General features: G+C 38.6%; 1 protein-coding gene across 5 annotated transcripts in view; it reads left to right on the top strand.

Moving 5' to 3' along the window:
• The first annotated feature begins 1,747 nt into the window (after positions 1-1,747).
• The window catches only part of MTHFD2L (methylenetetrahydrofolate dehydrogenase (NADP+ dependent) 2 like), a 50,248-nt gene continuing 25,836 nt past the window's right edge, over positions 1,748-26,159 (top strand). For 4 of the 5 annotated variants that reach the window (XR_012628769.1, XM_074867005.1, XM_074867007.1 and 1 more), the window contains exons 1-6: positions 1,748-1,916; positions 10,417-10,601; positions 11,894-12,016; positions 17,186-17,338; positions 18,108-18,215; positions 23,868-23,960. Coding sequence is in view for 3 of the 5 variants with exons in the window: in XM_074867005.1 (XP_074723106.1) it covers positions 1,768-1,916; positions 10,417-10,601; positions 11,894-12,016; positions 17,186-17,338; positions 18,108-18,215; positions 23,868-23,960 (811 nt within the window). In the remaining 2 variants the exon portion in view is untranslated. Of the gene's footprint in view, positions 1,917-10,416; positions 10,602-11,893; positions 12,017-17,185; positions 17,339-18,107; positions 18,216-23,867; positions 23,961-24,969; positions 25,063-26,159 lie in introns of all 5 variants that reach the window. The other variant, XR_012628770.1, reaches the window with a different exon arrangement.

The raw sequence follows: 26,159 nt of genomic DNA, 5'->3' as shown, positions 1-26,159 counted from the left end.
TTCATTGAAAGCCTTTATAATACAACTGGTTTTTTCTAGTATACTAATTTGGTAGAAAAATCTGTGGTGGACTTTCCATTTGTGGAAAATTTTATCAACAGCAATTCAAAGTTTTCTACTCAAATATACAAACCTTGCAAAAAAAAAAGTGGACAACCTTTTTCATCCTAGACAAAAAGAAACTTTTGATGGAATTCTCTTTTCTGTAATACCAATTTTTAGGACTACTGATATTTTTTTCATTTCCCTATCGTGTTTTCTGTTATCCTTTTCAGTTTTTCCTTCTTTTAGTATCTTGCCTATTCTTTGTGATATATATATATACACCTCCAAGCAACCTACTCCCTTTTTTAGGATTACATGCAATTCATTTTTCCACCACCACATAAAGTGTCAGTCTATCCGTATTTGAGCATCTGTTCTTATAGAACAATTAATATGACAGTTCTAAAAAAAATAGCATACAAAAATGGCTAGATTTTATACAAACAAGCTTAAATAGTCAATTTACATTCATAATCTTCCGCTCTTTAGAAGCTGGATAGGGTCGATTAACATTTGAAGATCTTTGTTCTGTCTTAAAAATCTAATACCTGTTCAGGACTGTAAATTTTCACAGGGCTTCCTATATCCTCACATGTTCATTTTTCTCCGAACAGGATAGTAACAAGAAATAATCATGGGAGTAAGAGCGTATAACTGTGTCAATGAAACTTCGGTAAGTGTCCTTTTTTAAAAAAGCTTTATAATTAATGCAGTACATACATGCTAGACAGGGTGTAAAGTTTGGCGTTGCTACTGTTTATAAAATAAGAAATGGCAACCGAAAGGGAAAGATTTACATAGTATCTATAATACTGGAAGACAGATTCTAGGAAGACAAGTCATTAAAAAACAGTACACACACTGCCTGTGGAAGCGCCTGAATCATGTTCCTTAGGTAAACCATATGCCAGTACCACAGCAGTAAATGGCAGCCTCGGTAATCCGTTGCATCTTTTCAAAGCTTTCGTCACTTCATAAAGGAATTTACCAGCTGTCAGTACGCCCAGTACTGCAGGTTAGGTTGTCGTTATTACTTTGGCATGCTTTGTATATGCTATTTCCGATCTCCTTTTGTTTTCTTTATCCCCTCTGCACAAAGGATTTTTTCCACGCTTTTTAGTGAAAAATCTGCCATAAAACATGACAGAAATCACTTATATGTGAGTTCTAAGAAAGTCCACGAGACTTCCCCTGGGAAAACACGAGAATGCAGCTGAGAATTACGAAGGGCATCAATGCTTGTCTGCCTAGCTCTGACTCGGTGTCGGCTTTCCCCACACCACATTTTGGCGGGAAGAGAAGTTCATACGAATCAAAGGATGCGAAGGAAGGCCGCCTTTTGCACCATCATCTGCAGAGGTTCCTGCGACCACCCCCGAAGCACTGCAGGGTGGCAGGGGCAGGGGAGAATGGTAGGGGCTGTGCTGCTCGATCTCTCAGCACACAAATGCGCCGGGTTTGCCAGCCCCGGGCATCACGCGGGTGACGGCCTGCCCACAGGGGTGCCTTCCCCAGAGGCGCTGCCGCCGCCCTTTCACTTCTGCCGATCGGCGGATTCATCTCTCCCCCTTCTGGCCGCTCTTCCCGCCACGGCGACCGGCGGCACCTCCGCCCGGCCTTCAGCGACGAGCCCCGCCCCGCCGCGGCCCCGGGCCCGCTACTTGCCCTGGCTCCTCCTCTCGTCGCTTGGTTGCGGCGGCGCTTCCGTCCGTCGGGACCGACATGGCGGCGGCGGCGGCGGCAGCAGCAGCGACCGCCTTCTCCTCCGTGCTGCGCCCGGGCTTGGCGTCGCTGAGGCGATGGCGAGCTCTCTCGCGCCCGGCGTCCCGGGCCGCCTCCAGCACCAGCAGTTCCCCTCGCAGCGCCGCCAGGTACGCCGCGCCGCTCGGGGCATCTTCATCTTCACCTCCTCCTCTACCTCCTCCCGGTGCGGCCGGGAACGTTCGGGGGAGCTGCGGATCGAGCGGGCGCCAACCGCCTGAGGGGAGGAGAGGAGAGGGGACGGGGGGGGGGCCCGGCTCGTCTCCCTCGTCCGTCGCCTCCGGGGTGGCTGCCCCAGGCCCCCGGCTGAGTGGCAGCTCTCCCCGGGAAAGTGGGGCTCTGCGGGGCCTGTGCCAGCCGGTGGGGGTACTGGGAGGGAGGGGGGGCGGGCGGCGGCTCCGGCGGTGCTGTCCGGTGGGTGTTTAAAGGGTGCACTGAAATGGGGGAGCCCTTGCGGTGCGGCCTTCCCGTCCTCCTCCTCCTCCGGGGGAATCGGGCTGTTCTACGTTTGTTTGCACAGAATTACTACGTGTATGTGAATTTTCTGACATCTACGGTTATTTTTGCTGATGGCTAGTATTTTAATCTTTGCCGAAGAATATTACTGCCTGTATGAAGGGACGTGTGATGGTGACAGCCCATCCCATGACATCTCACTGTCCTCAGCAAGGCAGGTGGTGTGATACCGTGGTGCTCCTTTGTTCTTGAATAAATAAATAATTAAACATACAATATTAAAAATAAAACCGATAATAAAATAAATAAACAAAGCCCATGTGGGCACACTGTGTCTCATGTAGCACTGCAGCGTGCAGGGATCTGCCAGTGTTTGCTGAAAGCCTGGATCCCTAGGGTGAGCAGGACGCAGTCCAACGCAGCGAGGACGCTGACAATTGTTACCCCGTGTGTTTCATTTAATGTGCTGGCTGCGCTGAGACTCTCGTGTTGGTGTTGCGGCACAGCAACTGCGAGCACTTGTCTGGGTGTGGATGGGAGGGTTTCAGCTCAGCTCTTGCTTGCCAGACTTTTTATTTATACTGGAGTCGTTTTAAATACTGACCTGAAAGTTTGCTCATTTCAGTAGGTCACAAGTAGCCCACATTGAAAGCATTGTCTTTGCTTTGTGTTTGCAAACATGAAAAGATTAGTAAGCTGTACTGTGACAATTGAAATAAGCATCTGACCTTCTAGATATTCTGTATATCCTGTACAATAGAGGATTCAGTTCTGCCGGTTTTGGCACAGACAGCTGTATTTCTGGAACAGTGCATGCCTACTTCTGTTCTCTGCTGCTAGTAACGGTTTTTTCCAATTCAGCAAAAAGTAGATGCTCCTGCAATAATGATTTTACAGAGGTTTTCATGTGGTATGTATGGGATTGAGAAGATCCCATTGTGATGCCCCATATGATTTTGGGCTTTTAGTGTAGAGGTTGATCTAAAATAGCCGCTGACGTTTCTGTTTCTGTAATGTTCTGCGAGTCACTGGATGCACTAACAAGAAAGATTCAGTATGTGAATTGTTCTGTTGTAAACTCACCCAGGGTTCAGAATAAGAGCATCCATGAGTGAGTAGGATGATAGTGGAACAGGATGGCATAGTAACACGTAATAAATCTGTCATTACACCTGGTCAAGTTTTTCATGTGGTAAAATCTAAAATAGTAATTCATTTCAGTGTCTTGAATAGCTCGCTGCAGTGTAACCTTCCTGTACGGCTGATGCTTTACTTTTTCATGTAGTTCCTGTGTAATATTTCCATCAAAGGACTTAAACCATCTAGATTCTAAACCTGAGAAGCATCAACATATTATAATATTTGCTATTTTTATGTTTGGTAGTTGTGGAAAATTTTCTTGTTGAAAAGACTGTGTATACAACTTTCTCAAGTAAAGAAAAGACTTGGAAAAGCATTACAGTGCAACTAAGGAAAATGACAAGGTATTGGAAGTTTCTCCTTAGCTATATATTTAAAACTTGCTTCTTTTTTTTTCTCCTGTGAGAGTTAACTTTTTAACTGGGTGTTTTTGCTGAGACAAAGTTCTGAATGTCAAAATAAATAATACGATAGTATTTACTGAGTTGTATTAATATTTTCTTCTTGATATTTATTTCATGTATGAAATACTAGTTGATGCATAGAAGACAAGTGACAGTTGAATTCAGGAAGTCACAGATGGTTTCAAGGTGACCTTTGTTTTACTTAAATTGTTGCTCGGGAGGTTGCTAGAATTGGAAGGTGAGCTGAATTTAAGTATATTTTACACAGCAGGTGTGTATGTGTATGCTACTGTTTCATCTTTCCCTGATAAACTCTGAGCACCTTATGTATCATGTCTGGAGAAATGCTCAAAGTTTTAATGGTTGTTGAGTAAATCCAGAGACTTTTAAAATGTGGTATTAATAGATGGTGACTATGTAGCAGAAATCAGGTCCTTGATGAATTTTACTTTGTAAAAATAAAACAGCTATGTTACATAAAAGGGGGTGTTAATGCAACTGTTTTCTTACTTCTGGGAGGGTAATTTCTGGAGTCATGAAGGACAGAATAATCTTGGAAGGAGGAGAACTAGAAACTTCTCCATTTGGAATGCTAAATGACAACACATTGCCACCTGATTTGTTTCCTTTTTAGTATTTGCATTTAAACCCAGGAATGGTTTTTGCTTTTTAGCCACTGACATTTAAACAAGTCTCAGTAACTTCATAGGTAGTAACAAGAATACCATGTTGTTGCTTTGGGTGCAGCTAAAATGTATAGACAGTTGGGTTTTTCTCCAGAAGTGCTGACAGCAGCTGTTTCTAAATATGATCTTATTTAAGCAAAGAGTTCTTTTCAAGAAATGGTTGAACTGTGTTATGGGTGGGATGATGATCCTGGGAGTGAGTTTGTGCTTCTAGGATTACTTCTTTTTTTCCATCTTAAAGACTAGCAGAGAGAAGGAGTTGTTTCAGAACTCAACACTCTGCATTTCTTCCATATGCTGTTGGGGTGATATTTTAAAATCCTTAATGTTCTACCATCCATGTGTCTATAAAGTTTCAGCAAGTGTCTCTGAATAAATATGGTGTCTGCTGGCTTTTAGATGTATTCCCCATGTGTTGAATTGTTAAACATTTCTCATGTTTGAGTATGCTGATAAACACAACAACATGCATCTTATTAATATAACAAAACATTAATCATATGTTATTTTACTCCAGCTGTGTAGTTTCTTATAGTAGAGACATGAGTGCAAAACTGGTTTTAGACCATCTCAGAAAGCATGGTGGGTTTTTTTTTTTCCCGAGTGTTGTTCTAGGTGCAGACTTGTTCATCCCCCAGAACATGGTACAGAAAAAACCGCGACTGATCGGACTTGCAGCACTTTGAAAACCAGTCCAATTTTAACATAAAACCAGAATGCTTTATTGTTTTTGCAAATGACTTTGAACTACTTTCATCATGGCAAACTGACTCAACTTATATTAAACATCAATGTTAAACGCATTTGTGTACAGATATACATGGAAAGCTTCAAGCATATGTATTCGCAGAGGATGTTGAAATGTTTTAATTCTTGATGTTCAGGGTAGTCAGGCACAGAAAAAGATTACTGCTGAAGGATGTCAAGCTTTTATTCTCTTAATACCTGATCAAACATATTTTAATCTACTAGGGCTTCTTTTTTTCTTTCTTTTTTTTTTCCTCCTTCTCAGGGGAAGTTTCTTTGGAACTAAAATCACGCTTCTGTTACACGATAGGTTATACATGTTTCCATGATATACTGAATTTGTACCCTTGTCTTAAAAATCTAGATGAAATTGTAAATGCACTAGAACTAACAGTGATCAAGAGAAATAATAAATACTGCTGTCTTCCTAGAAAATAGAGGTAAATTACCATAACATACTTTGCTTATTTTATGTGTCAAGGAAAGTTCAAGCAACAGAAGTTGATGTAGCCAAATACTAGGTCTAAGAATAAAGCAATTAATTATGGTGATTAAATATAATTATTAAAATCTTCCCTAGGAAGAACAGTATGTTGTGTTGCTGTAATGATGACCAGCTGAGTTAAATCGTCATCAAGACTGAAATAATTCATTTTAGGACATTTCTAGATAGTCTTCACTTGTACCACCTATTGACGTGCTGAGGTTTCAATTTGTGTGACTGAAATGTGTACGGTTAAGTGTAAACACTAAGTATTAGTGTTCTTTTTTTAATTATTATTCAATGAATAGAGCAGCAGAATGGCAATGCAGGAGCAGCTGCTGATTTTCAAATATCTAATCATGTAAAAGAACATAATCTTTATATTCCAAATAATTTAATGTTTGATTTACCCTTGGTTTTCACCTTGGACTTGTAAAAATTTAGGCACTGGCTGATTTAGGGCAAAACTATTTGCTATATATGAAGGTGATGTAAGCTTTCAAATCTATTTGAAAACTTCTGCTAGGAAACATACAAGAAATAATGAACATTTCAACCTAAGTGGTGGTTCTTTGAGTAGCAATTTTGACAGCTTGGTTACAGTGGTGGCATTTTCATTACATAGTTAACCTAGTGGATAGGTGGAGTGCTTTTTAATAGCTTGGGACTCACGACAACTGGGACACTTGGTTTCTGAACCATTATAAAAATTGTTAGCTGTTTTCCGAAAATGATTTGCATTAGTGGCATCTGTAACATGACAGGGTCTTTACCTATAACTCTGTAAGATACAAAGCTGGCCTTTCACACTCCTTTCTGATTATTTGGTAATTTCAGTTGCTCTGTGGTTTGTGGTCAGTCTCCAAAGCAAAGGCTGAAAGTTTTACCTAAAGATTTCTTTTTCCTGTACTTTGTCCTCATTGTGATTCTCCTTGAGACCTGGAGTTACTTTCGTAAACATTTGCCACAAATGTACATGACATTTACCATCTCCCTTCCCAGCACCCAGTTACGAATGTGAAAAATAGAACTACTTTTGGCATTGATACCTTCCTTAACTTCTTCAAAGTATCCATGTAGCTGTTGGAATGCCAGAAGAGGGTTTTTAAAGTAGGGCCATCCCATAACTTCTTGCTAAGATGTAATTGTACTTGTTTTCTTCCGTGTATGTGAACTCACCTGGAATAATTTTGATCTTCTATACCTCGGCTGCCCCAGAGTATTAATTTTTCAGAGTAGTGTTAACTTGAAACATTTCTGTTTTTCAAGCAAGTTTTTGTCTTTTACAATTGACTTTCACTGAGGCTTGTAGAACTTACTGTTTGTTGTCTTCAGAAAGATCCAGGTGTTGTAGAGCCTTATCACAGTGCCTCCTGACTAGGATATATTGCATGCGTTTTGTCCTAGACTATAATGTGTGTGAGGGGCTTTTTCTTTTATTTTTTTTGTGTTTATGGTTTTGCATTTTTAGCACTGTTTTTCTGTTAATTTGTTTTGGTTTTGATCCTTGGATGACTGAGAAGACTGAACTTGATGGGGTGAGAATGGTCAGATATGAGGACAGATCTTGAAAACTTAGTGAGTCTGTGGCTAGATTTTAAGGAAGAGACATGCAATTAAAGTTGTTTGCTTAAAGATTAGGAAAACTTATCATTTAGAGTAAGAATAGCATAGAAATGCAATACACATTCAATATAGATTGAAAATATTTTTTGGCCCCAAAATATTAAGTCCTTGTATTCTTAAATGTATATGGCATTGCTATGCAGGTGAGCATTAATTATTTATTTGGCATAATGAGTACGTGGAAAGAAGTGTCTTGTGCCAAAGGCATGTGTAGCTAAAACATAAATAATGAAGATGAGAGGAAGACATCTATGAAAATGAGCACATACAGAGCAGGCCATACAGGAAAAGAATAAAACCACATCTGTTGGCTTAATTATTTTTCTTTATATATATTTAAGTTAAACAGTACAGAAACTTGTATTTGGGAAGTAGCTAAGTCTGGTGTAACATTGTGTAGTTGAGAACTGTCAGTGTTAGGGTAATGGTTGGACTAGATGATCTTCAAGGTCTTTTCCAACCTTGATGATTCTGTGATACTGTGAAGGAAACAAGTTATTAATATTTTTTGTGTGCTAAGAATGTTTCTAATACTTTGCTTTTTTGACAAACAGTTGGATAAATTGTTCTCAGCAGAGTATGGGTTTTTTTAATACTAGGCACTATGATTTTTAAAAAAAATTTTTTTTTTTTTTAAGTTATAGTGACACCAACAAGATGTCATTATAACTCATCTGGAGTCCTTGCTAAAGTATATCAGTTAGAAATGGTAGTCATATTGAATTAATTTATTCAATTCAGAGCAGGGGTTACGATCTCTGTGTGTGTATACATGTAAAGCTCTTCATTTCAGACAAGAGAGTGAAGAATGTTTGCAGAGGGGAAACCCTCTCCTCCTCAGGCTTACTTTCTAGTAAGTAAGATCAAGTAATCAGTCAGCGGTCTTTGGTTAGGAGCTGATGAACCAGGAGCATGTTTTTTCTTACAGTGCCGCATAGTTGTGCTTATTAGGAGAGGAGTGAACTTGTCCACTAGTAACTTTAACTCTGTGTCTGTGTTGGTAGTTTTGCTTCTGGGGAGTTGGTGTTATTTTACTGTATCTTTACAGATAGAATAGTATTTACTTTCTTGTTATAATATCAGATGATTGTGCCAAGAAACACTGTTCACTGTATGTATCATGTTGGGCTTCCTGGAGTTTCTTTGAGAAGATGGGAGGTTCAAATAATGAAGGAGGTAGTGTAGATAAAAGCTTGAGCTGTGGTGGAATATGTCCATGGACACATACAAGATGAGGAGTACCTATGCTTGCTCACAGCGAGCAGACAGACAGGAAGATGGAGAAGACTCCAGAAGCAAGAACAACCAAGGTAAGATAAAGCTGACACTTGGAAGATCTGAATGAAATAGTACTTAAGGAAGTGCTGTTCAGTCGAGATGCACTTGATCTTTGAGCAGTTAGCTGGTGAGGTGAGTGTGGGAAGTCGATAAGTGACATTAAGAGCTTTACGAGAGGGTAAGCCTTAATATTATTGTCACCAAAATGTCATTCAAGGGTGGGGGTAGGGCTTGTAAGATTAAATAAGGAATTTGACTTCTGTTCCATTCTGCCATACCTCTGGAACACTGTTAAGGTTTACCTTGCGTATCATTTGGAATAAACCTGTATTTTAAAATACATTTTGGGGGTTGTCATGTTACTGCTCACAAGTTGTTCATTTTTCTGCAGGGAGTGAGCAGTAATAGAAGTCAGAGAATTGGGTACTGTTATTTCCAATCCAGAAAAATGTATTTTCAGGTATCTTTCTCTTCCCTCTCTAGCAGAGTCCTCATAGAACAGTTCTTCAGTAACCTAAAATGTAGACTGGATTTCTTCATCTATCAGTCAGATATAGAGGTTAAGTTTGGATGATTTCTTTATGTAAGACCATAGATAGTCTGTGATTTTGGGTGCTCTTGTGGTTGTCCTGTCTTGTGTGGTCATGGTGTCACCGCTGCTGTTCCCCCCCCACCTTCCTTTTTCCACACCCTTGTGCATTTAGCTTCTTTGATCATGAAGACTTTCTAAGAATGAATGAAACTGCACAGATTTCTGAAATGAGTAAAATGCAACTTGATCTTTTGTCTGCTTAAAGTTATGGTTTTGAATCTTATGGAATACCATGTTTTAAACCAGATCAGTGATGTAGTTTCTTGCTCTATAGCTTTCTGTCTCTTCCTGCTTTCTCCCCTTTAAGCACCACCACCAACAAGCAATAAAGTTGGAATTTAAAGGCTGCTTCTCTGCTAGAAGAGGAATTAACATCTTAGCATCTGAAAGTTATACATGCCAGAGGTTTCTTGTATGTTGGGGGCAGGGGGGACGGATTTTCCACATCCTTGTTTGGGGTGATTATCACAGCAATGACAGAGAGAAAGAGCGGGGCTGAGAAGTTCTGGGACAAGTTAAAGGCACAAGACTTTCAGTTTTCCTTTGCTTTTCTACATGGGTAGGGCAATGGTTGTGGGCCCTTCACCCAGGGAGGATGTATGTCTGCTGTAGTGTTGGTTGAGGGGCAGAGGGAGGTTACTGGAAGGACGGGGAATTGAAAGGACAAAAGCAGGGAGGGCAGGACAAGCTCCTGGGTTAGTCACCACTGGCTTATATGAGTTAAGTGCTAAGAAGGCTGAGAAATAGTATCATCTAGCCTTGGACAAAAGAGTAGTGTGAATAATCCCATACCAAATAGGGTTTTTTTGAAGGAAATTTGGGAAGGGAGGTGGGTAAAAATTCCTTAAACCAGAAAAACTTAAGGGCATAGGAATGTTCTCATGTTCTGATCCCAAATGCAGAAGTTGATAGATATGTTCAACCTGGCTGGCGATGTGTGTTGGGAAGGTGGGGTGTGGCAGGTGAGCTCTTCTTCTGTATGCACTGATGGCACATTCCTGCTCTTCAAATAAGAGAGTGGGGAAGCACTTCTTTCCACAGGTGGATTTGTAGCGCGGTAGTGTTTTTCAAAAAATATTTGAAATACTAGCAAATTAACTAATCAATCAGGTATTTAACGTGGTAGATCACACACTTAGAAGTGTCTTGTTGATGAAATTTTAGACCTAAATATTGTGTATCTTTTTGTCTTTATAGTGATGAAGCAACCATTATCTCAGGGACAAAGCTTGCTAAACAAGTTTTGAAAGAAGTTCAAAGGGATGTAGAATCGTGGATATCCTCTGGAAACAAGAGACCTCATCTCACTGTCATATTAGTAGGAGACAATCCAGCTAGTCATATCTATGTCAGAAACAAGATAAAAGCAGCTGCAGCTGTAGGTATGTGTTACGTAATATGATGATCCTTTGGTAAGCACAAGATACTGTTATTTAAAAACAAAAAATAAAAAAAGGGGGACAGACGGGCCCCTTTGTGTCTTAATTTAATTCTGCACTGTTTTCCTTCTCTGATGAAATTAAAGAAGTTGCATTGATGTGAAGAAAGTAGCTTTAATGACACATGACTGGTAGATTTAAGTTCAATTTGGTATCTTAAGATGTTGTTAAGAAACAGTTTGCACCCTTAGTGCTAGAAACTGGAAACTAAAGGAAAACATTGGGAAAGGTTTTTGACAGTTAAATGTCTTAACTGGCTTTGAGAGGCTTGGTGAATAACGATAATCAGAGAAAATACATCAGTTTGTAGTTGTTTCTGCAACTTCTGATTATTTTCGAATGTGAAATATTTGCTTAAGAGCTTGCCTCCTCAGTATCTGTTAGATTCCTGCTTTTATATGTGAATTTTTCAGCCCACCTCCAACTGTGGTAGCAAATCCTACTACCCCAGAACTGATGTGAACAGTGATTAAGTAACTAGTTTCACAGGAAGATACTGAGAAAGAGCCTTTTTCTTCATAATGTCAATCTTCATATGCATCTGCTGTATCTCATGGAATATCTTTCCTGTTGAATGCTTTAGGTCCACAGTAGAGCCAGGCAAGCCAATCCAAAACTAAGGCTTCACAGTTCTGAATATGAAGGGCAAAATTTCAGACATAATGAAATCAAACAGTAAAGCTAAGTGACTGAGTATCCAGGATAAAGCCCAGTCACTACATCTCATCTCCAAATGAGAGAGGATCATAGCCTAAACAGGGAACTTAAATCTTGTTGCTATCAGTGAAACTGAAATCTTGTGAAGTAACTTGAAAACTTTTATTTTCTAATAATGAGTTTTGTTCCACAGAAGTAGAATAGCTCTCAGATAAAATGCCAGTAGTGCTCGTGTAGCTTTATCTGTTTGGTTTTAGTTGTAATTCTTAAGAACACATTTGTAGAAAAGTTACATGCTTTATTTTCCAAATATTTCTAAACTGTTGTTTAATTTTGGACCTACTGTGCCCAATTATAGATTTTTTTTTTTCCCTATATGTTTCATTGTAAGATTGTATTTGACATCTAGAAATACAGCATTAAAGACCAGGCAGCGAAAGCAGAACTTTTAGCAGGTCCTACATGGTTATTTAAGACAGTTGTTAATCATCGGACAGATTTTTAGTCAAAATTACTAAGATGTCCATAGATAAATTTCCTGATACTAATATATGTCTTCTGGTTTTGGTTTTTATCAGGCATTTCTAGTGAGATCATACTGAGGCCTAAAGATGTTTCTCAGGAAGAACTCTTAGATATGACAGTAAAACTCAACAAGGATTCAACAGTTACTGGTTTATTAGTTCAGCTACCTCTCCCAGGTAGGTGACATCTTTTGTCCCACTCCTCATGTACAGTCAATGTGCGAGTAAAGAGTTTGACAGTTTTGGGTTGCAAGTATATCTTAGTGACATAAGAAGCTCTTGAAAGAGGACATGCACAGTGAAGGCTTAGTTGAGATGTTAAAATCTTACTAGCCTGCAGTTCATTTTAAACCAAAATGCAAACTAAATCATAAGAATCATTTCATATTGTCAACCTTGCCTTTTTTTTTTAAAGTTCAGTCAGAATGCTATTTCAAGGAATTTCCCTCCACACACACACTTTATCCAGTTAATTTCTCTTTTTTATTTTGTTTTTTAACATGTGGCACTGTTTTGCCTTGAACTCCAAGACCTTTGCCATATTTTCATCTCCTATATCATGCCAAATTATGCTATCTAGCGTATGATGCTGCGGCCTTTTTCCCAGTGATTCAAAGTTTTGCCTTAAACATTTGTTCGTGTTTTCTATGCTGTCCCTAATGTTCCAGGTGAGCTTTGTGTTAAGGTCCTTAAAAGCCTCTACTCTTGTTTGTTATTTCTCTTATCCTAATTTCCAGTAAAATCTCACTAAAATATCACTTGGCAGTAGCTGACAAAATGCTATTTTGGCAGTGATAAAACTTGCAGTTTTCATCTAAATCTATGTAAGTCAACTTAGTTAAACCACTATATGTTTCCTAGTGGGGAGGTGCCTCAATTACTAGAGTCATTGTAATAAATTGACTGGCATGTTGGGTTTCCCCCGTCTCTGTGTTTCCAAACATTGTCTTTTAACATACATTTATCCTGTATGCTCTGAATGGCAGGAGCTGTCTTTTTGACATGTACAGGCATGATTTCTAGCACTAGCTGGGACTGCAGGGGTTACTGTTTATAAGTGTCTCTGATGATGATGAAGTTGAAGCTTTGTTTCTAGCTAAGCTCTTCGTTTTTTCCACTCTTATTCCTAGTCTTGGTCCTCACTTTCAGACAGTTCTTGCTACCTTTATTTTGTGTTTATGAAACAGCAAAAAATTGGGGCAGGTGCTGACTGTTACAGAGGAAGAGATTCTTTGTTTGTATTTTGAATAAACATCAGCGTTTGTGATTAGCAAGTTTTGCACTTCGTATTATGTGAAAGCTAACTGAAATCGGCCACTTACTGAAATAAGTTGGCCACAAGGTGGAAGTATAACACAGGTAAGAAGAGTGAAATCTTGGACACCAATGGAGGAACTCTGGCAGCTGATGGAATGTGGTCGGTTTACTCTGAACAAACATCTCTTCCACTAAGAACAGATTAGGGTAACAGGTAATGTAACAAATTTTCATTTCAGTAGTAAGAACTCATGCAAAAGATGGAGCACTAACAGCCTAGGGATGGAGATCTTTGTTACATACTTCAGACAAAAGAAATAGACTCAGCCACTGGACTACCAATCCGCTGTTGTGTTCCCCAGAAATGGGAGGTGTCATGTGTCACTTGTCTTGCTTGTGTGGGTACTCGGTAAAATTGTTAGGTACTGCTTGCAGAAATGCATTTTTTTGAGGAGGATATCAGATCATTACAGTCTGGTCTTGAGCTGTCTGCCTTTGTCAATATATAGTTCAACAACAGACTTAAGCCTTGAAACTTAGTGAATTTAAACCTGTTCAACTTCTGAAAAGAAAAAACCCTGAAGATAATTCTAGCTGTGTCAATTCAAATGTCTGATGCTAGTACACTAAAGTAATTGGTTGAAGATCCCTTTCAAGAACTGCAGTATCTCAAGAACTACATGAAGACAAATTAGCCTTCTTCTAAACTATAAAACTTGTAGTTTGAGGCCTAGCTCTTGCTTGCTTTAGTAAAAACTTTAGAGTAATTTAATCATTAGCAGAACATTTTCAATATTGCATTGTCTTTATAGTAAAGTTAAATATGCAAGTTATCATGAACTGAAAATGTTCATGAAGTTCTTTCCATAATAGATGTCAGATACAACTGATTACTGAATTATTTTTTTTCCTCCCAAAAGAACTTCAGAAACAGGCAGAAAGCTAAGTGAGCTCATTTTTCAAAATGCTTTTGATTTGCATTGTAACGTAAGGAAACAAAACCTAGAAGTTGTGAAAACTTTATCAGTGGAGGCTGTTTATTCCAGAGTTGAGGTTGTTATGTGGGGTTCTGGGTTTTTTGTAGTGAACCGCACACAGGTGTGGCTTTTGATCAACATTGGGATAAAAATAGAATCAGAAAATAGCTTTGTTCTCTTTCACTTTTGTGAGCTGGAGCAACTTAACTTTGAGGATTGTCATCTTTGCCTGAGGAAAACTTCCTTTCTATGCACCTTTTGAGTGTATTACTTCTGATGTGGTAATGGTTTTGTGGAGAGTTTCATGTATCTTTTTTTTAATTGCCTGGAAGATAGCTATGAAATGTTAGGTATTTATTTGAGATAGAATATGAAAACCTCAAAATTTTCTTAGTTGTAAGCAGCAAAGGAGTTGAGACACATGAGCACAAACATGATACCCTTCTGTTGTGAAAGTCTGTGCCAGCCTAAGTGCAGCCTGCTTTGGTGGAACTGACTTAACACTGAGACACTGCTATCGTTTTAGCTTCTCAAAATTAATTCCAGGGAGCTCATTGCTGCTGCTGAACAGCTTCCTCCTTGCTCTGTGTCTGTATTTTTTGATGCATATGGTTTGTTTTTGAATCCCTTTTGTGCTATGTTTTTATTTTCATCGGTCTTCCAGTTTGAAAATCAGCCTTTATTTTTTGTATGTCAACATGTATATTGCATAAACAAGAGTTTACATGTGTATATGTCAGAGTAGCTGGGCAGAAGTGATGCCTGGCGTCGTCTTGCAAGTTTGGTTAACAAGTGAAAGATGAGTGCAGAGAGGAGCTTGGAATCACAGCAAGTATGGATATCAGTTGAGAGGAGGTTAAGCGTGTTCTATGAGACTGACAGTAACATACTTAAGAAATTACTTTGTTCTTCTGGAAAGAAATGAGGCTATCTGCAGTCAAGTGGAAACAAACCAAGAAAATACATTTCTTGAGGCAAATAAAATCCACTCATTAAGGAACATAGTAACTGTCTATACAGTTTGTATTGGTTTTGTTTGTTTGTGGGCGGCCTGCCCAAGATAGTGTTTTAGAAGTGTCTCTGATGAGGAAGGGAAGGTGTCCACATCCTCTTTTCTCAGGCCCATGTCATCCTACTTCTCCCACATACAGCTATGCAGCTGCATTTCTTTCCAGTACTGTGTGCCCTTTTCTGAAATGCTGCAAATCAGTTTTGAGTGTGTGTGGGGAAATCCATGGAAAGCATGATTTTTTTCCCTTTTACATTAATGTATGTATTATCTGTCTATTTCTGGGAAGCTGAAGACAGACAGCAATGAGGTGTCTGTCAGAGTAGTGTTCTGTCCTATCCCAGGCACAAGGAAAAACACAGCTGCCAAGTTTTTGTTTGATGAAGAACCACTTGCCTAAGGTTAACAAGTTTTCTTCTGCAAAAACTGTTCAATAGGTAATTGCAAATTTCTTTCTTATTTGTTTTTTTTATTCCCCAAGTTGACATAAAAACAAAACCATGGTTGCCTTCAATCTGGATTGGGCTAGTTTGACTTCTAAGAGACTCTTTCATCAATGTACTTAACATCTTAATTCCACAGACCTTTCTCATTAGGATTCAGAAGGAAGCCTCCTCCCATCAGAAAATGGAGAATTAAATTGTAAATCATGACAGTCTGGTTTAACTCTAGGGGTTTTTTTAATTAAAAATCTTTTAACAAGAGATTACCACGTTTTAGGTTTTATAACATGCATAGTATCTTCTAATTAACTAGCTCCTTTTAATGCAAAATCACAAAATACTTCAGTAGAGCTAGTTGACTACTAAATTCAAACATCCTATATAGGTCTATAAAATATTTTTACTCAGAATGTCTGAATTTTGTCATCAACACTCATTTCCCTTTATTGGACTTTTTTAAACATGCTGTTACACTCCCTGAATTAGACATTGGGATATATTGCCTCACAATTGCAGAGTTCTGTTAGGGATCAAGCCTAGAATAAGCATTGTATCATTATATAAAAGATGCAAAAAATAGTAATTCTGAGATGGAAGTAAAGCTGGAAGTGTAATCCTGGAAGCGGTTTGGGACATTATTAAACAATGAAGCAATAGACTAAAATGTCCCTGCTTGTTGCAGGGGGATTGGACTAGATGACCTTTCAGGGTCTCTTCTAACCCAAGCTATTTTATGAGTTAAAAATTGTGACTGAGGTACCACTGGGTAAATATATTTATTAAACAAAAGTTTGCTTTCTGGGTCAGTATGGGGACATTTTATAGAGCTGTTCCTCTGGACTGTCTTTGTGTATGCCAGCTTTATTCTTGGGTTTGTAACTTTTGCAGAGCTAGGACTGGCTAATGCATTTTTATTTTTTTTTTCATAATCAGTAGCAGTGTTTATGCAGTATAAGCTTTAAGTAGTTGCAGACCTATTTCATACCAATAGTGCATATGAAAAATGTTCATTACAAATAGGTATGAATAATAAATTATGTGCAGGTTATTGTCATTTAAGCCGTACTTAATGTTTCGAGCTCATCAATATCAAACAGTTTTATGCATTCTCAGAGGTTTCTGATGAAGTAGTATGCGTTTTGGTCCTACTGATTAGAAAATTACTAGAAACAGTTGTATTGTGGGAAAATGGAAGACAGACCTGCAAAGTTATTTCAGCTTAGGGTTTCCGTACATTTGTTTAAAACTTAGGTCATGTATCCTTTGTGATCTGAGACAGGTAACATGCACAGTAACTTTTCTATGATTTTTTTTTAACCACTTGATAATTCACACTTCCAGAATGCAGAAGTGACTCTGAAGTGTCTTGTTTAAACATTTATTTTTATAGTTACTAAGTCATCATTCTCAGCTGAGTATTGGCCTCTCATATTTTGGCTGAATCTGTCACAAACTGAATCATTTAATTTTCAGTATATGACTTTAAAAAGTGAGGCTGTAACTGCTGCCTTTAGAGGGGGAGTGTAGTTTATTCATAATGAATACTAATAATTACGCTAGCTAGACCAAACTTATGTGTTTCTCTGTGTAATGATTCAGATAGTATTGATGACACCTGACAAGTGAAAGAACTGTAATTTGAAAGCAATGTGTCTCCTAGATCACATAGATGAACGAACAGTTTGTAACGCTATCGCACCTGAAAAGGATGTGGATGGATTTCATATTATGAATATTGGACGTCTGTGTCTTGATCAGCCTTCTATAATACCTGCCACTGCTGCTGCTGTGTGGGAAATGATAAAAAGGACAGGTAAGAAACTGAACTGTATTGAAACTCTTTTTATCTTGGAAGATGAATGAAGGATAGTCAGGTGTGAGTTAAAAGGTGTGGGTTATCTAAATGTATTGGGCTGATTGAATTTAAAGGATTAATCTAAATAAAAAGGAGGTGCCAAATAGATGAGATCTTTTGCCAGTAACATAACTATTAATTAAGTGTAGACAGTAGTCCGCGTAGAATACTTGGCGAAACACTTTGGTAACCTGTTTTCTGCATTTCATAATGTTGCAAGGAACTTTCTGTGATATTGCTGATCCCTTCCTGATTATTTATCAAATAGAAGATTGGAATGCATAAGTTCTTATGGGGGGAAGGGAAGAAACAAGAACAAAAATGGAAACATTTAATTCAGTACTAGAAGAGGAAAAGAATGCATATGTAGTTCATACTTGTCATTTTATAAGTATAATGCACATGTTCTTATAGGTGGACATAAGAGCTTCTATTTCCCTTTCTGGTCAGAGAAAACAAATTAAGTCCCTCTGAAGGGTGATTCAGATAACCTGAATGAGTTGCCAATTTTGTTTCTCTAAGGTGAAAGCTGAAAGTTGTTTTGTGGATTCATCCTTCAAGTTCAGCCTTGTGGATTTTCAAGTCATGTTGATGTCAGCAGTCCACAACAGCAAATAATTATATCTGGGGGATTGAGAAGAAGGGTTTAGGGATACAGAAATAACGGAATACTTTTTTTGATATTTTGTTTTTTGTTTTGTTTGCTGCTTTTTTTTCCCCCTATAAGGAATACAAACATTTGGAAAAAATGTTGTTGTAGCTGGAAGATCTAAGAATGTTGGAATGCCTATTTCAATGCTTTTACATACTGATGGAGAGCATGAAAGGCCTGGAGGTAAGTCAAAGAATGTTGTTTTAATGTTTCCATTTATGAAATCATTAAAATAAAGCTGACCAGAGGATTCAGATAAAAAGGGAAAGCTTTTATCTCTTGTACAATATTTGCAACCAGAGCAAGGAAAAACTTGCTATATGTAGTTCCTGATGTATTCTCAGGAGAACAGTTTCTGGGCTTGACAACTTCTGGTGTGTTGTCATCATTTTGTCCTCCATTGAACAGCTACTCTTTAAACACGATTAGCACTGAATGATGTGGCCTTAAAGAGCTACAGAGGTTCATGTGATGTTTATACAAAGTAATATAGCTATATGCCTTATCCTCATGTTTATGTAATATTAAAGTTTTTCATACACGTGCGCACATATATACACATACACATATATACACATACATATATATAAAAAAATATATTACACGATTCCTGTGTTGTGCTGTGTTATTTAGGTGGTGATTATGAAAATATCTGAATGGCCAACAAAGTAACTTTTCAGTGTGAGCTCTATGATATTACATGTTGGCCTGGGGGATTTTTCTGCAGTGCAGTTTCCCCCTGGAAATTGGGTGTTGTAATGGAAATATTTTAAAGTAATTCTAATTATAGAAGCATGCATGTGCTGCTGTAATTGTGCTATAGAAAGAAAAACAAATATAATTTCAGCAGGATACTGTCCTTTTGCAACTTCATTTTGATGTTAGAAACTGCCACAGTGATGTGTGCAAATGAGGTAAACATGAATGTTTAGTCCCAGGCTTATTTAATAGGAGTGGAGTGAAATCTGTTATTAATATAATAAAACACTAAAAGCTTCTTACTAATCATAGAGTTGGTTTTTCCATTCAGTCTCTGTGGGAAAGTTGCTATTTGAAACTTCTCTCAGTGCTGGAATTGTAATTACCATCGGTGCATAGTTCTGGTCTCTTCCCCATTCCCATGAAAATTAGTAGCATTTTTGCCATTTGCTGCAAATATTGGGTTATATATATCACTGGCAGTGCAGTTTGAAATAGGCTTTATACAACACAGAGTTATGTTGCAAACTACTTGCATGTTTCTCAGTTGGAAATTAGGAGACTTAGTGACCCATGATTCTTTCAGCAACTTATTACAAAACTCATAGTAGTTTAATGGATGTTTTTTAGCTGTAACTAAATACTGTTTTGTAGCTTTAAGCTTTTCGGTTAGTTGGATTTGTGGCTCAGTTTTGTTCACTTGCATCTTGGGTTTGTAGTTCTTATTTGACTGCTTGGAAGTATGACTTGTTTTGGGAGGCTAGTCCATGAGTTTGTTGGCCTATGAAAGAACTTTGTGCTTCACAATCATCTGTGTGTGTTCAGATTCCTGACATACTACGCGTTACTTCACTGGCAGCACTATTTACTGGCATTGTTATTGATGCTACGTATGTCAAGTACTGTACGTAGGGACACAAGAACATTCAGATATTCCCTTACTGACAGTGACGCTGGAATCTAGATGTAGAAAGAGTTACCTCATTGAAGTTATCTTTGCTTATTCTGAAGAAAGGGATTTATTTTTAAGGTAATTTTTCTTGTTTTCCAATCTGCCAAGTGGCAGTATACAGTATAAAGCAGCTGGCAATGAGGGGAAAAAAGGAACATTTGAATTTCTTTCACAATAAATTATCATTAAGTATGTATTTTTCATGTACATGGTGAAAAATACTTTCATAGTTGGGGTAGTCAAGTGTAGTTTTCATTCCTGACTCACAGATTGGGCTGTCCTTTAAGATCTGATTGGCCTTCTGTAGTTAGCTTTCTTCTCTGCTTCTGCTCTGAACAACAAGAGGCCAGCCTGGACAGTGTGTGGAAGGGAAGGCAGGCTAGGCGGTGGCCTCAGCTTTACCTCAATGCTATCAGAATTTCTGAATGTATCATGACAGAAGAAACTGAAGGCAGTTGAGAAAGATGAGATAGACAGTGAAAGAGAAAGCATAAAGCTAAAGTATAATAAGATTAAGGAGGTAGAACTAAAGGAAAGTTTGGAAATGTGAACATAATAAAAATAATAGCTTAAACAGAATACTTCTTTCCACCTGTTTTCTTAGCAGGTAATAGCAGGACAAAATTTGTGCATTATGATCAGAGACAGCAGGCAGAATACAAGGTAAGGTAGCTTTACCAAGTGTGATAAGTTTCTAGGTGAAGTGTGTTTTGGAGTTGAAAATCACATGTCAGAGTTGCTAATTTTATATTTTCCAAACAAAGGCAGGCTTTCATCTTGAGCATGTGTTTAGAACAATTTTAACCTGTTAATACAAATGAAGTATTTATTCTTTCTTTTTTGGTTTTTTTTTTTTTTTTTTTATTCAGGGGGATGGGGACCAGACAAGACCTACGGTTAAGTGCTGAAAAAGAACTTTCTCAGGTTATCGGTCAGAATAGGGTTTTATCAGCAACTGGGCTGTTTTGATTAAATAACTCTTATTGAGAAGTGATGCAAGGGGTGTGTGTGTGGTACTTTTTTTTTCTTTGTTTTTGTTGTAGGTTTTAGTTGGTATTTTACAGATTGTGAACAAAACTGGAAAACTGGGGTCTGTCTTAATCTGTGATGTATGTAGAAACTGTAATGTCCTGCAGGTGGCAATATCTGATCAGATGGGAAACTAACTGAACCCTTATAAAACAAATCGTGTTTTGTGTAGGCAGGTCAAGAGACTATCTCTGTTTTATAAGCTAGTGAATTGACTCAGCAGTATCATGCAGAATCTCAATTGCTAAATATATTCCTCTTCTTTCAGCAGAAGTAGCAGTGTAAAAATAGTTGTTTGTTTTCTGTTTTGGCATGATCACAAATAAATGGAAAACCTACCTTTTCTGAGGTGTCTGTAAGCTTCTGGACTGCTATTCTGAAGGTAGGGTTTTTGTTTGTTTTGGTTTGGTTTTTTTCCTCTTCCATTCTGGTAGTGAGAGCAATTACTTGGTTTCAGGAGCTGACTACAGACACATTCCTCATGAAAATCTTGATGGGAAAATAGCACTGATTTTATTTCTCAGAAGGTGTGAATATTTCTAACTTTGAGTTTTATCCATTGGTTTTTCTCAGCCTCTCTGTTGTGAACAGCATAAGAGGTCAAAAGAATCTCATTATGTATATGTTTTTGGAAGTAATGATTGTGATTTTGGGCAAGACATCCTTCTTTTGCTTAAAATAGGTATCAGAAGACTCCTCTATTTTATTCAAGCCTTTCTTTCCAGAATCCAGTGATAAGTCTATTTGCCCTTCATGTGTGAAGGATGGCCCTTCAGAGAATCCCTAAGTTTTAGTGTGGCTGATAGAGCATTAGCCTGGAAAAGTATAGGCATGGTTCTTCTGTGGGGGGTGAAGTGATTTGTTAATAATATAATATAATTATTAATATAATTTGGAGAATGAGTCTTCCAAAGAAAGAAAACTCTGACCATCTGTACAGCCTGTATGCTGCTCACTCAAAAGAGTATGTACGTGGCCTACAGACAACATACAAACAAATCAGCAGCTGAAGACATGCTGCTTTAGATTAGCAAAATGAGGAGTATCAATGAGTGATATTTAGGTCTTGTCCCAAGTATTTTGTCTGTATGAGTTGTTATTTCATGATCCCAAAGGTATTCAAGGAAGGAAGCTGAAGGAATCTTGACATGCAGGCTTTATGTACTGGCTGGGGTGTTGCTATCACAAGAAGGGTTACTGCGGAGAAGTTTTTAAGACTATTAGCTGTCTAAGCTCTCAATGCACTTAAATTCATGGGAAGTTGGTGAGAGACTTCTAACTTCTGACAATTCCCCTTATTTCATGGAATTGCTTATGCACATCTGTGCTTTTCTGTTCTCATTATGTGAAAATGTCTTGATCTGCCTCTCTTTAGGAGACGATGTGCACTGTAGACACTGAAGGAGAAGATGAGGGAAAAGAGCAGAGAAGTCAGAGCACAGACAGGTCGAAGATGAGATGCTTGAAGAAGAGAGTTAATGAGATGAGAGGCACAGATTAGATCAGTCAGACACATTCCAGAAGAAGAAGCAGATGTGGTAGTAACGTCTGAGATGGCAAATACTTTGAGTTTAATGGTTAATAATGTGGCTTAGGAGTCTGTGATGAGTGGAAGGTGGAGATGGGGGGATGTAACACCTGAACACTGTACAGTACAAATAGTTGACGGGGAGAGTGTTGGGAGGAATCTCCTTTGATAGCTGTTATCATTGCTGTTTTCTTGGGCAGTCCTTGAGGGATCACCACACTTGCTGTTAGATGCAGTATGAGACTTCAGTCCCTATCCCCAATTCATTTTGTGTGTAATGGTCTCTCCTCAGTATCTCCATCAAACAGCGCAAGGTTTTTCATGTCTTACTAGGAGGGTTTATTTGTAGGTTCTTGCCAAGAAATATGGATACATGCAGAAGCAGGTCCCAGATCTTTTGAGTTTGCCCAAAAGGATGTGTGCATCTATTTGTGATAACTTCAAACACTTCCGACTCTGGTGTGAAGTAAGGCTTCAGCTGGTTTTGTCTTATTGGGAGATACAACAGATAGTAGGACACCTGCAAAAATTTGAGTACCTTTTTGTCTGGTCTTTTCCATTCCTGTTGTTGCACTTGAGCTACATAAATGATGACTTGGAATGCTTTGAGCGTGTGGAAAAATATATGCATTGGATGTATTGATTCCTTAGGTGGCTACAATGATAAACCTTTTCAGATCCATTCAACTGGAATTTTGTAAATACTGATGCTGCTGTTGATTGTTCCATATGTCTGTTCCAAAATGCCTCTCCTTGATGAAATCTGGTAGTGTTCCAGTCAAGAGAGGGATTTTGCTGTCTGACCCTTGCATGCAGTTACTGGTTGGCAGGGTTTCTAAGCAAAGACCCTTGGCCCAGGAGTATCCTTGTTGTCATAGCTCCTACACTCATTCCCTACACAGTCAGGCCCTACAAAGAGAAGAGCTTCAGCTGTTGTCATCTGTTGTTGGCCAGATTATCAGCAGTGTTAATTCTTGAGAGAGGGAATATCAGTAAGAAATAGTGCCACTTCACTGAACTTGAATTACGTGTTCTTTCTTGAGTGCTCAAAATCTGTCAGAAACACAGGCCAAAGACTAAACTTTGACTTGAGGGAAATGCGTTTAGGTCACAGGTACTTGGAAGACTGTGGTCTTCCTTCCCATCTAGACAACAGAATGTCAAGGGAAGCATCTAGGAAGCTTCAGGACAGATGAATAACAAATGTGGTTGAGGACAGAGATCCGAACGTTGTGATCTTGTACTTGAAGCTTTAGTTTGTGGCAAACATCTGAATCTTATGGCACAGTACACAAATCATGCTTAATAAGGTAGACACTGGATTCCATGCTGGGTTTACTCTGTGTAATTCCACTAAACGTAATGAAGTCGATTAAGGAATAAGTCCATAGTGTATAAATTAATTCATCCTGTGAGAATTTTTAAGAATAAACATTTTTTCATATGTGTGAACAGCAAGTGTTATGAGTATTTTGCCTATGCTGAAATAAATGATGCATCCCAAGACAAATCTGATGATCATCTGTACTGTTGTTAATGTACCAAAGTCAGTCATTTGCACCTGAAAGTAAATGCTATACACGCGTTGTATATATGACAATTAATTGATAATCTCTTAACGTTTCAGGTGATGCTACAGTGACCATTACTCACAGATATACACCAAAAGAGCAGCTGAAGATCCATACACAACTTGCTGACATTGTAATAGTAGCTGCAGGTAATACCAGTTGTTGTTAATACTCTAATCACAACATTTAAAACCTAAAAAGTGGACTTTGGTGTCTGTGTTGGTGGCATGACTAGCTATTTCACGTTTCACCAAATAATTGGTGCTCGTACTTGCTGAGGGTGTTGCATTAAGTAGGATTTCTTGTTGTAAGAAGGGCAGGTGATTTGGCTCTTTGTTCTTGCCCTTCACATTTGCAGACTCATAAACTGTTTCTCGTCACATGTGACACCTTTCCCTTAGGGAGACTTTAGAGTGAACTCAAGATTGGGAACCAGTCAGTGCATAGTTTATACAGGTATAATTATGTAAATTAAAACATTCTCTGTGCAGTTCAAAAATCATGAGTCATTTAAATTTTGACAGGAGGGTTTCTTTAAATCAGCTGGAGGCTGCATTCATAAAACAATGGTATCATTCCCTTGCTGTTGGAATTAAGGGCAACCTTGCCAAATGAAGTTTTGGTAACATGTTATTAATGGATGAATTTTTATTTTCTTTTTTTTCTTTTACAGTTGTCATGTAAAGAGGAAGAGAATGGTAATTGCCTAGAGGAAGGGGTCTGAAAGATCAGTGTCTATATTCTTAAAGCAGTGTATAGTGAAATACTTGCAGTTTGACTAGTCTAGAACAAAGAAACAAGTAGAACTCTGCTTCTGAGCAACCTCTGGTTTTTGTTTACAGGTGTTAGAAATACAAGTTAATTTTTAAAAAGGAAATAAAACAATCCAACATACAAAAAACTTTGGTAAAATTCTGTGTCCCCTCACAGCTCAGGATATACTCATTCTCACATACCATTTTGGAGGAGTACAAGAAGATTGTGTCTTTCCTCTTTTCTCCTCTCTTCCTCCCTCTTCATCATCCTCAAGACCAGAGTCTTGTTTAGTGATTCTCTAGGTGAAAACAGATAGGTACCTGTCTAAAGCTCATCACTTCCTGCTGAAGTGAGATGTCCTTTGCTTCAGGGCTTAAATGCACCATCTCATTCTCATGCCAGGTCAGGAACAAGGAACAGCTCAGTTGTCCCACATGTGATTACTCAGCTGCGGGCCTGACCAGAATTCACGCACTGTGAATGAAAGATAGTAATGTGAGTGCTAACTGGCAATAAACTCGTAACTTTTCACCCAAATTCACTACTTCCAATTTAATCATCACTTCTGATTTTTATGTGAACATAGTTTGTCATCACTTATGCTTGTAGTTAAATGGTTCAGTAGCAATTCAGCCGTGTTTGTTCTTCACATTATTTTCCTCGTGTCATTTGTAACAAGAGCATGATAAAACACTCATTACACAACATGAGATATACTTGGAATGATGAAAAAACCTAGGGCTAGATTGTGCAAACAGTATGCAGCCCTGCCCCAGTGGATGCTCTGGGGAAAATTATACTTCAGAAAGGTGGAATCCCTTCAAGTTTTCTCTTGTTATTTGAGAACTGTGCACATTGTACCTTTGGGATCACACATTGCCTGGAAATGCGTGACCTGTTCAGTGAGTGTTGCAAAAAAAGGTAACTTCTACCCTGCCAGGTAGAAACAGCTGCTGTCAGAGGCCACTGTGCAAGATGTGCAAATGGAAAACAGCTTTTTGTGTGTGTCTGCATATAAGAGCAAGATTCCTATTCTCATTCTCCTCTTCCCGTGTAATATGTCTAGAAGACCCATCTGCATTCTGGCTCCTGGTTTGGTGACTTGTTGCAGTGAGTCTGTTCACTCTGATGTGGTACTCTGTTTCTGAGGAGTTTTCTGTTCACTTGCATTCATGCCTTTTGTAATGCTTCAAATCAGGTGCCTGTGGTTTTACTCTTGAGTTTGAGAATACCCATCTTCATATGTTGTCTCTCGTTCGCCCCCAGTCTTGGGACCCCAGTTTTCCTGCTTACATTGATTGCAACTATCTGTGCAGTTTATTCCTTCACACTTGTTTCCTCCCAACTTCTTGCATCATAAGTTCCAACAATGCTGCTCTTGTCCAGCCTACCTCTCCCTAAAAATCTCTCTCTCTGCTTCCAGGTGGAGCTTCCTAAACTCTTTCAATACCATGCAGCTTTTGCATTTCTAACCAGAGCATAATTTTTCCTCCTAAGCACACCCAGCACTACACATCCCGTGATAGCCTTTCCTATCTTTGCCCTCCATCCCTGCCTATACAGACATCCCACAGAGTCTGTTCTTCTTGTCA

Source organism: Strix uralensis, chromosome 4 (genome assembly GCF_047716275.1).
Source record: "Strix uralensis isolate ZFMK-TIS-50842 chromosome 4, bStrUra1, whole genome shotgun sequence".
Lineage (NCBI taxonomy): Eukaryota > Metazoa > Chordata > Aves > Strigiformes > Strigidae > Strix > Strix uralensis.
Note: the sequence above shows the minus strand (reverse complement) of the source record. Positions and strands in the feature narration are given on the sequence as shown.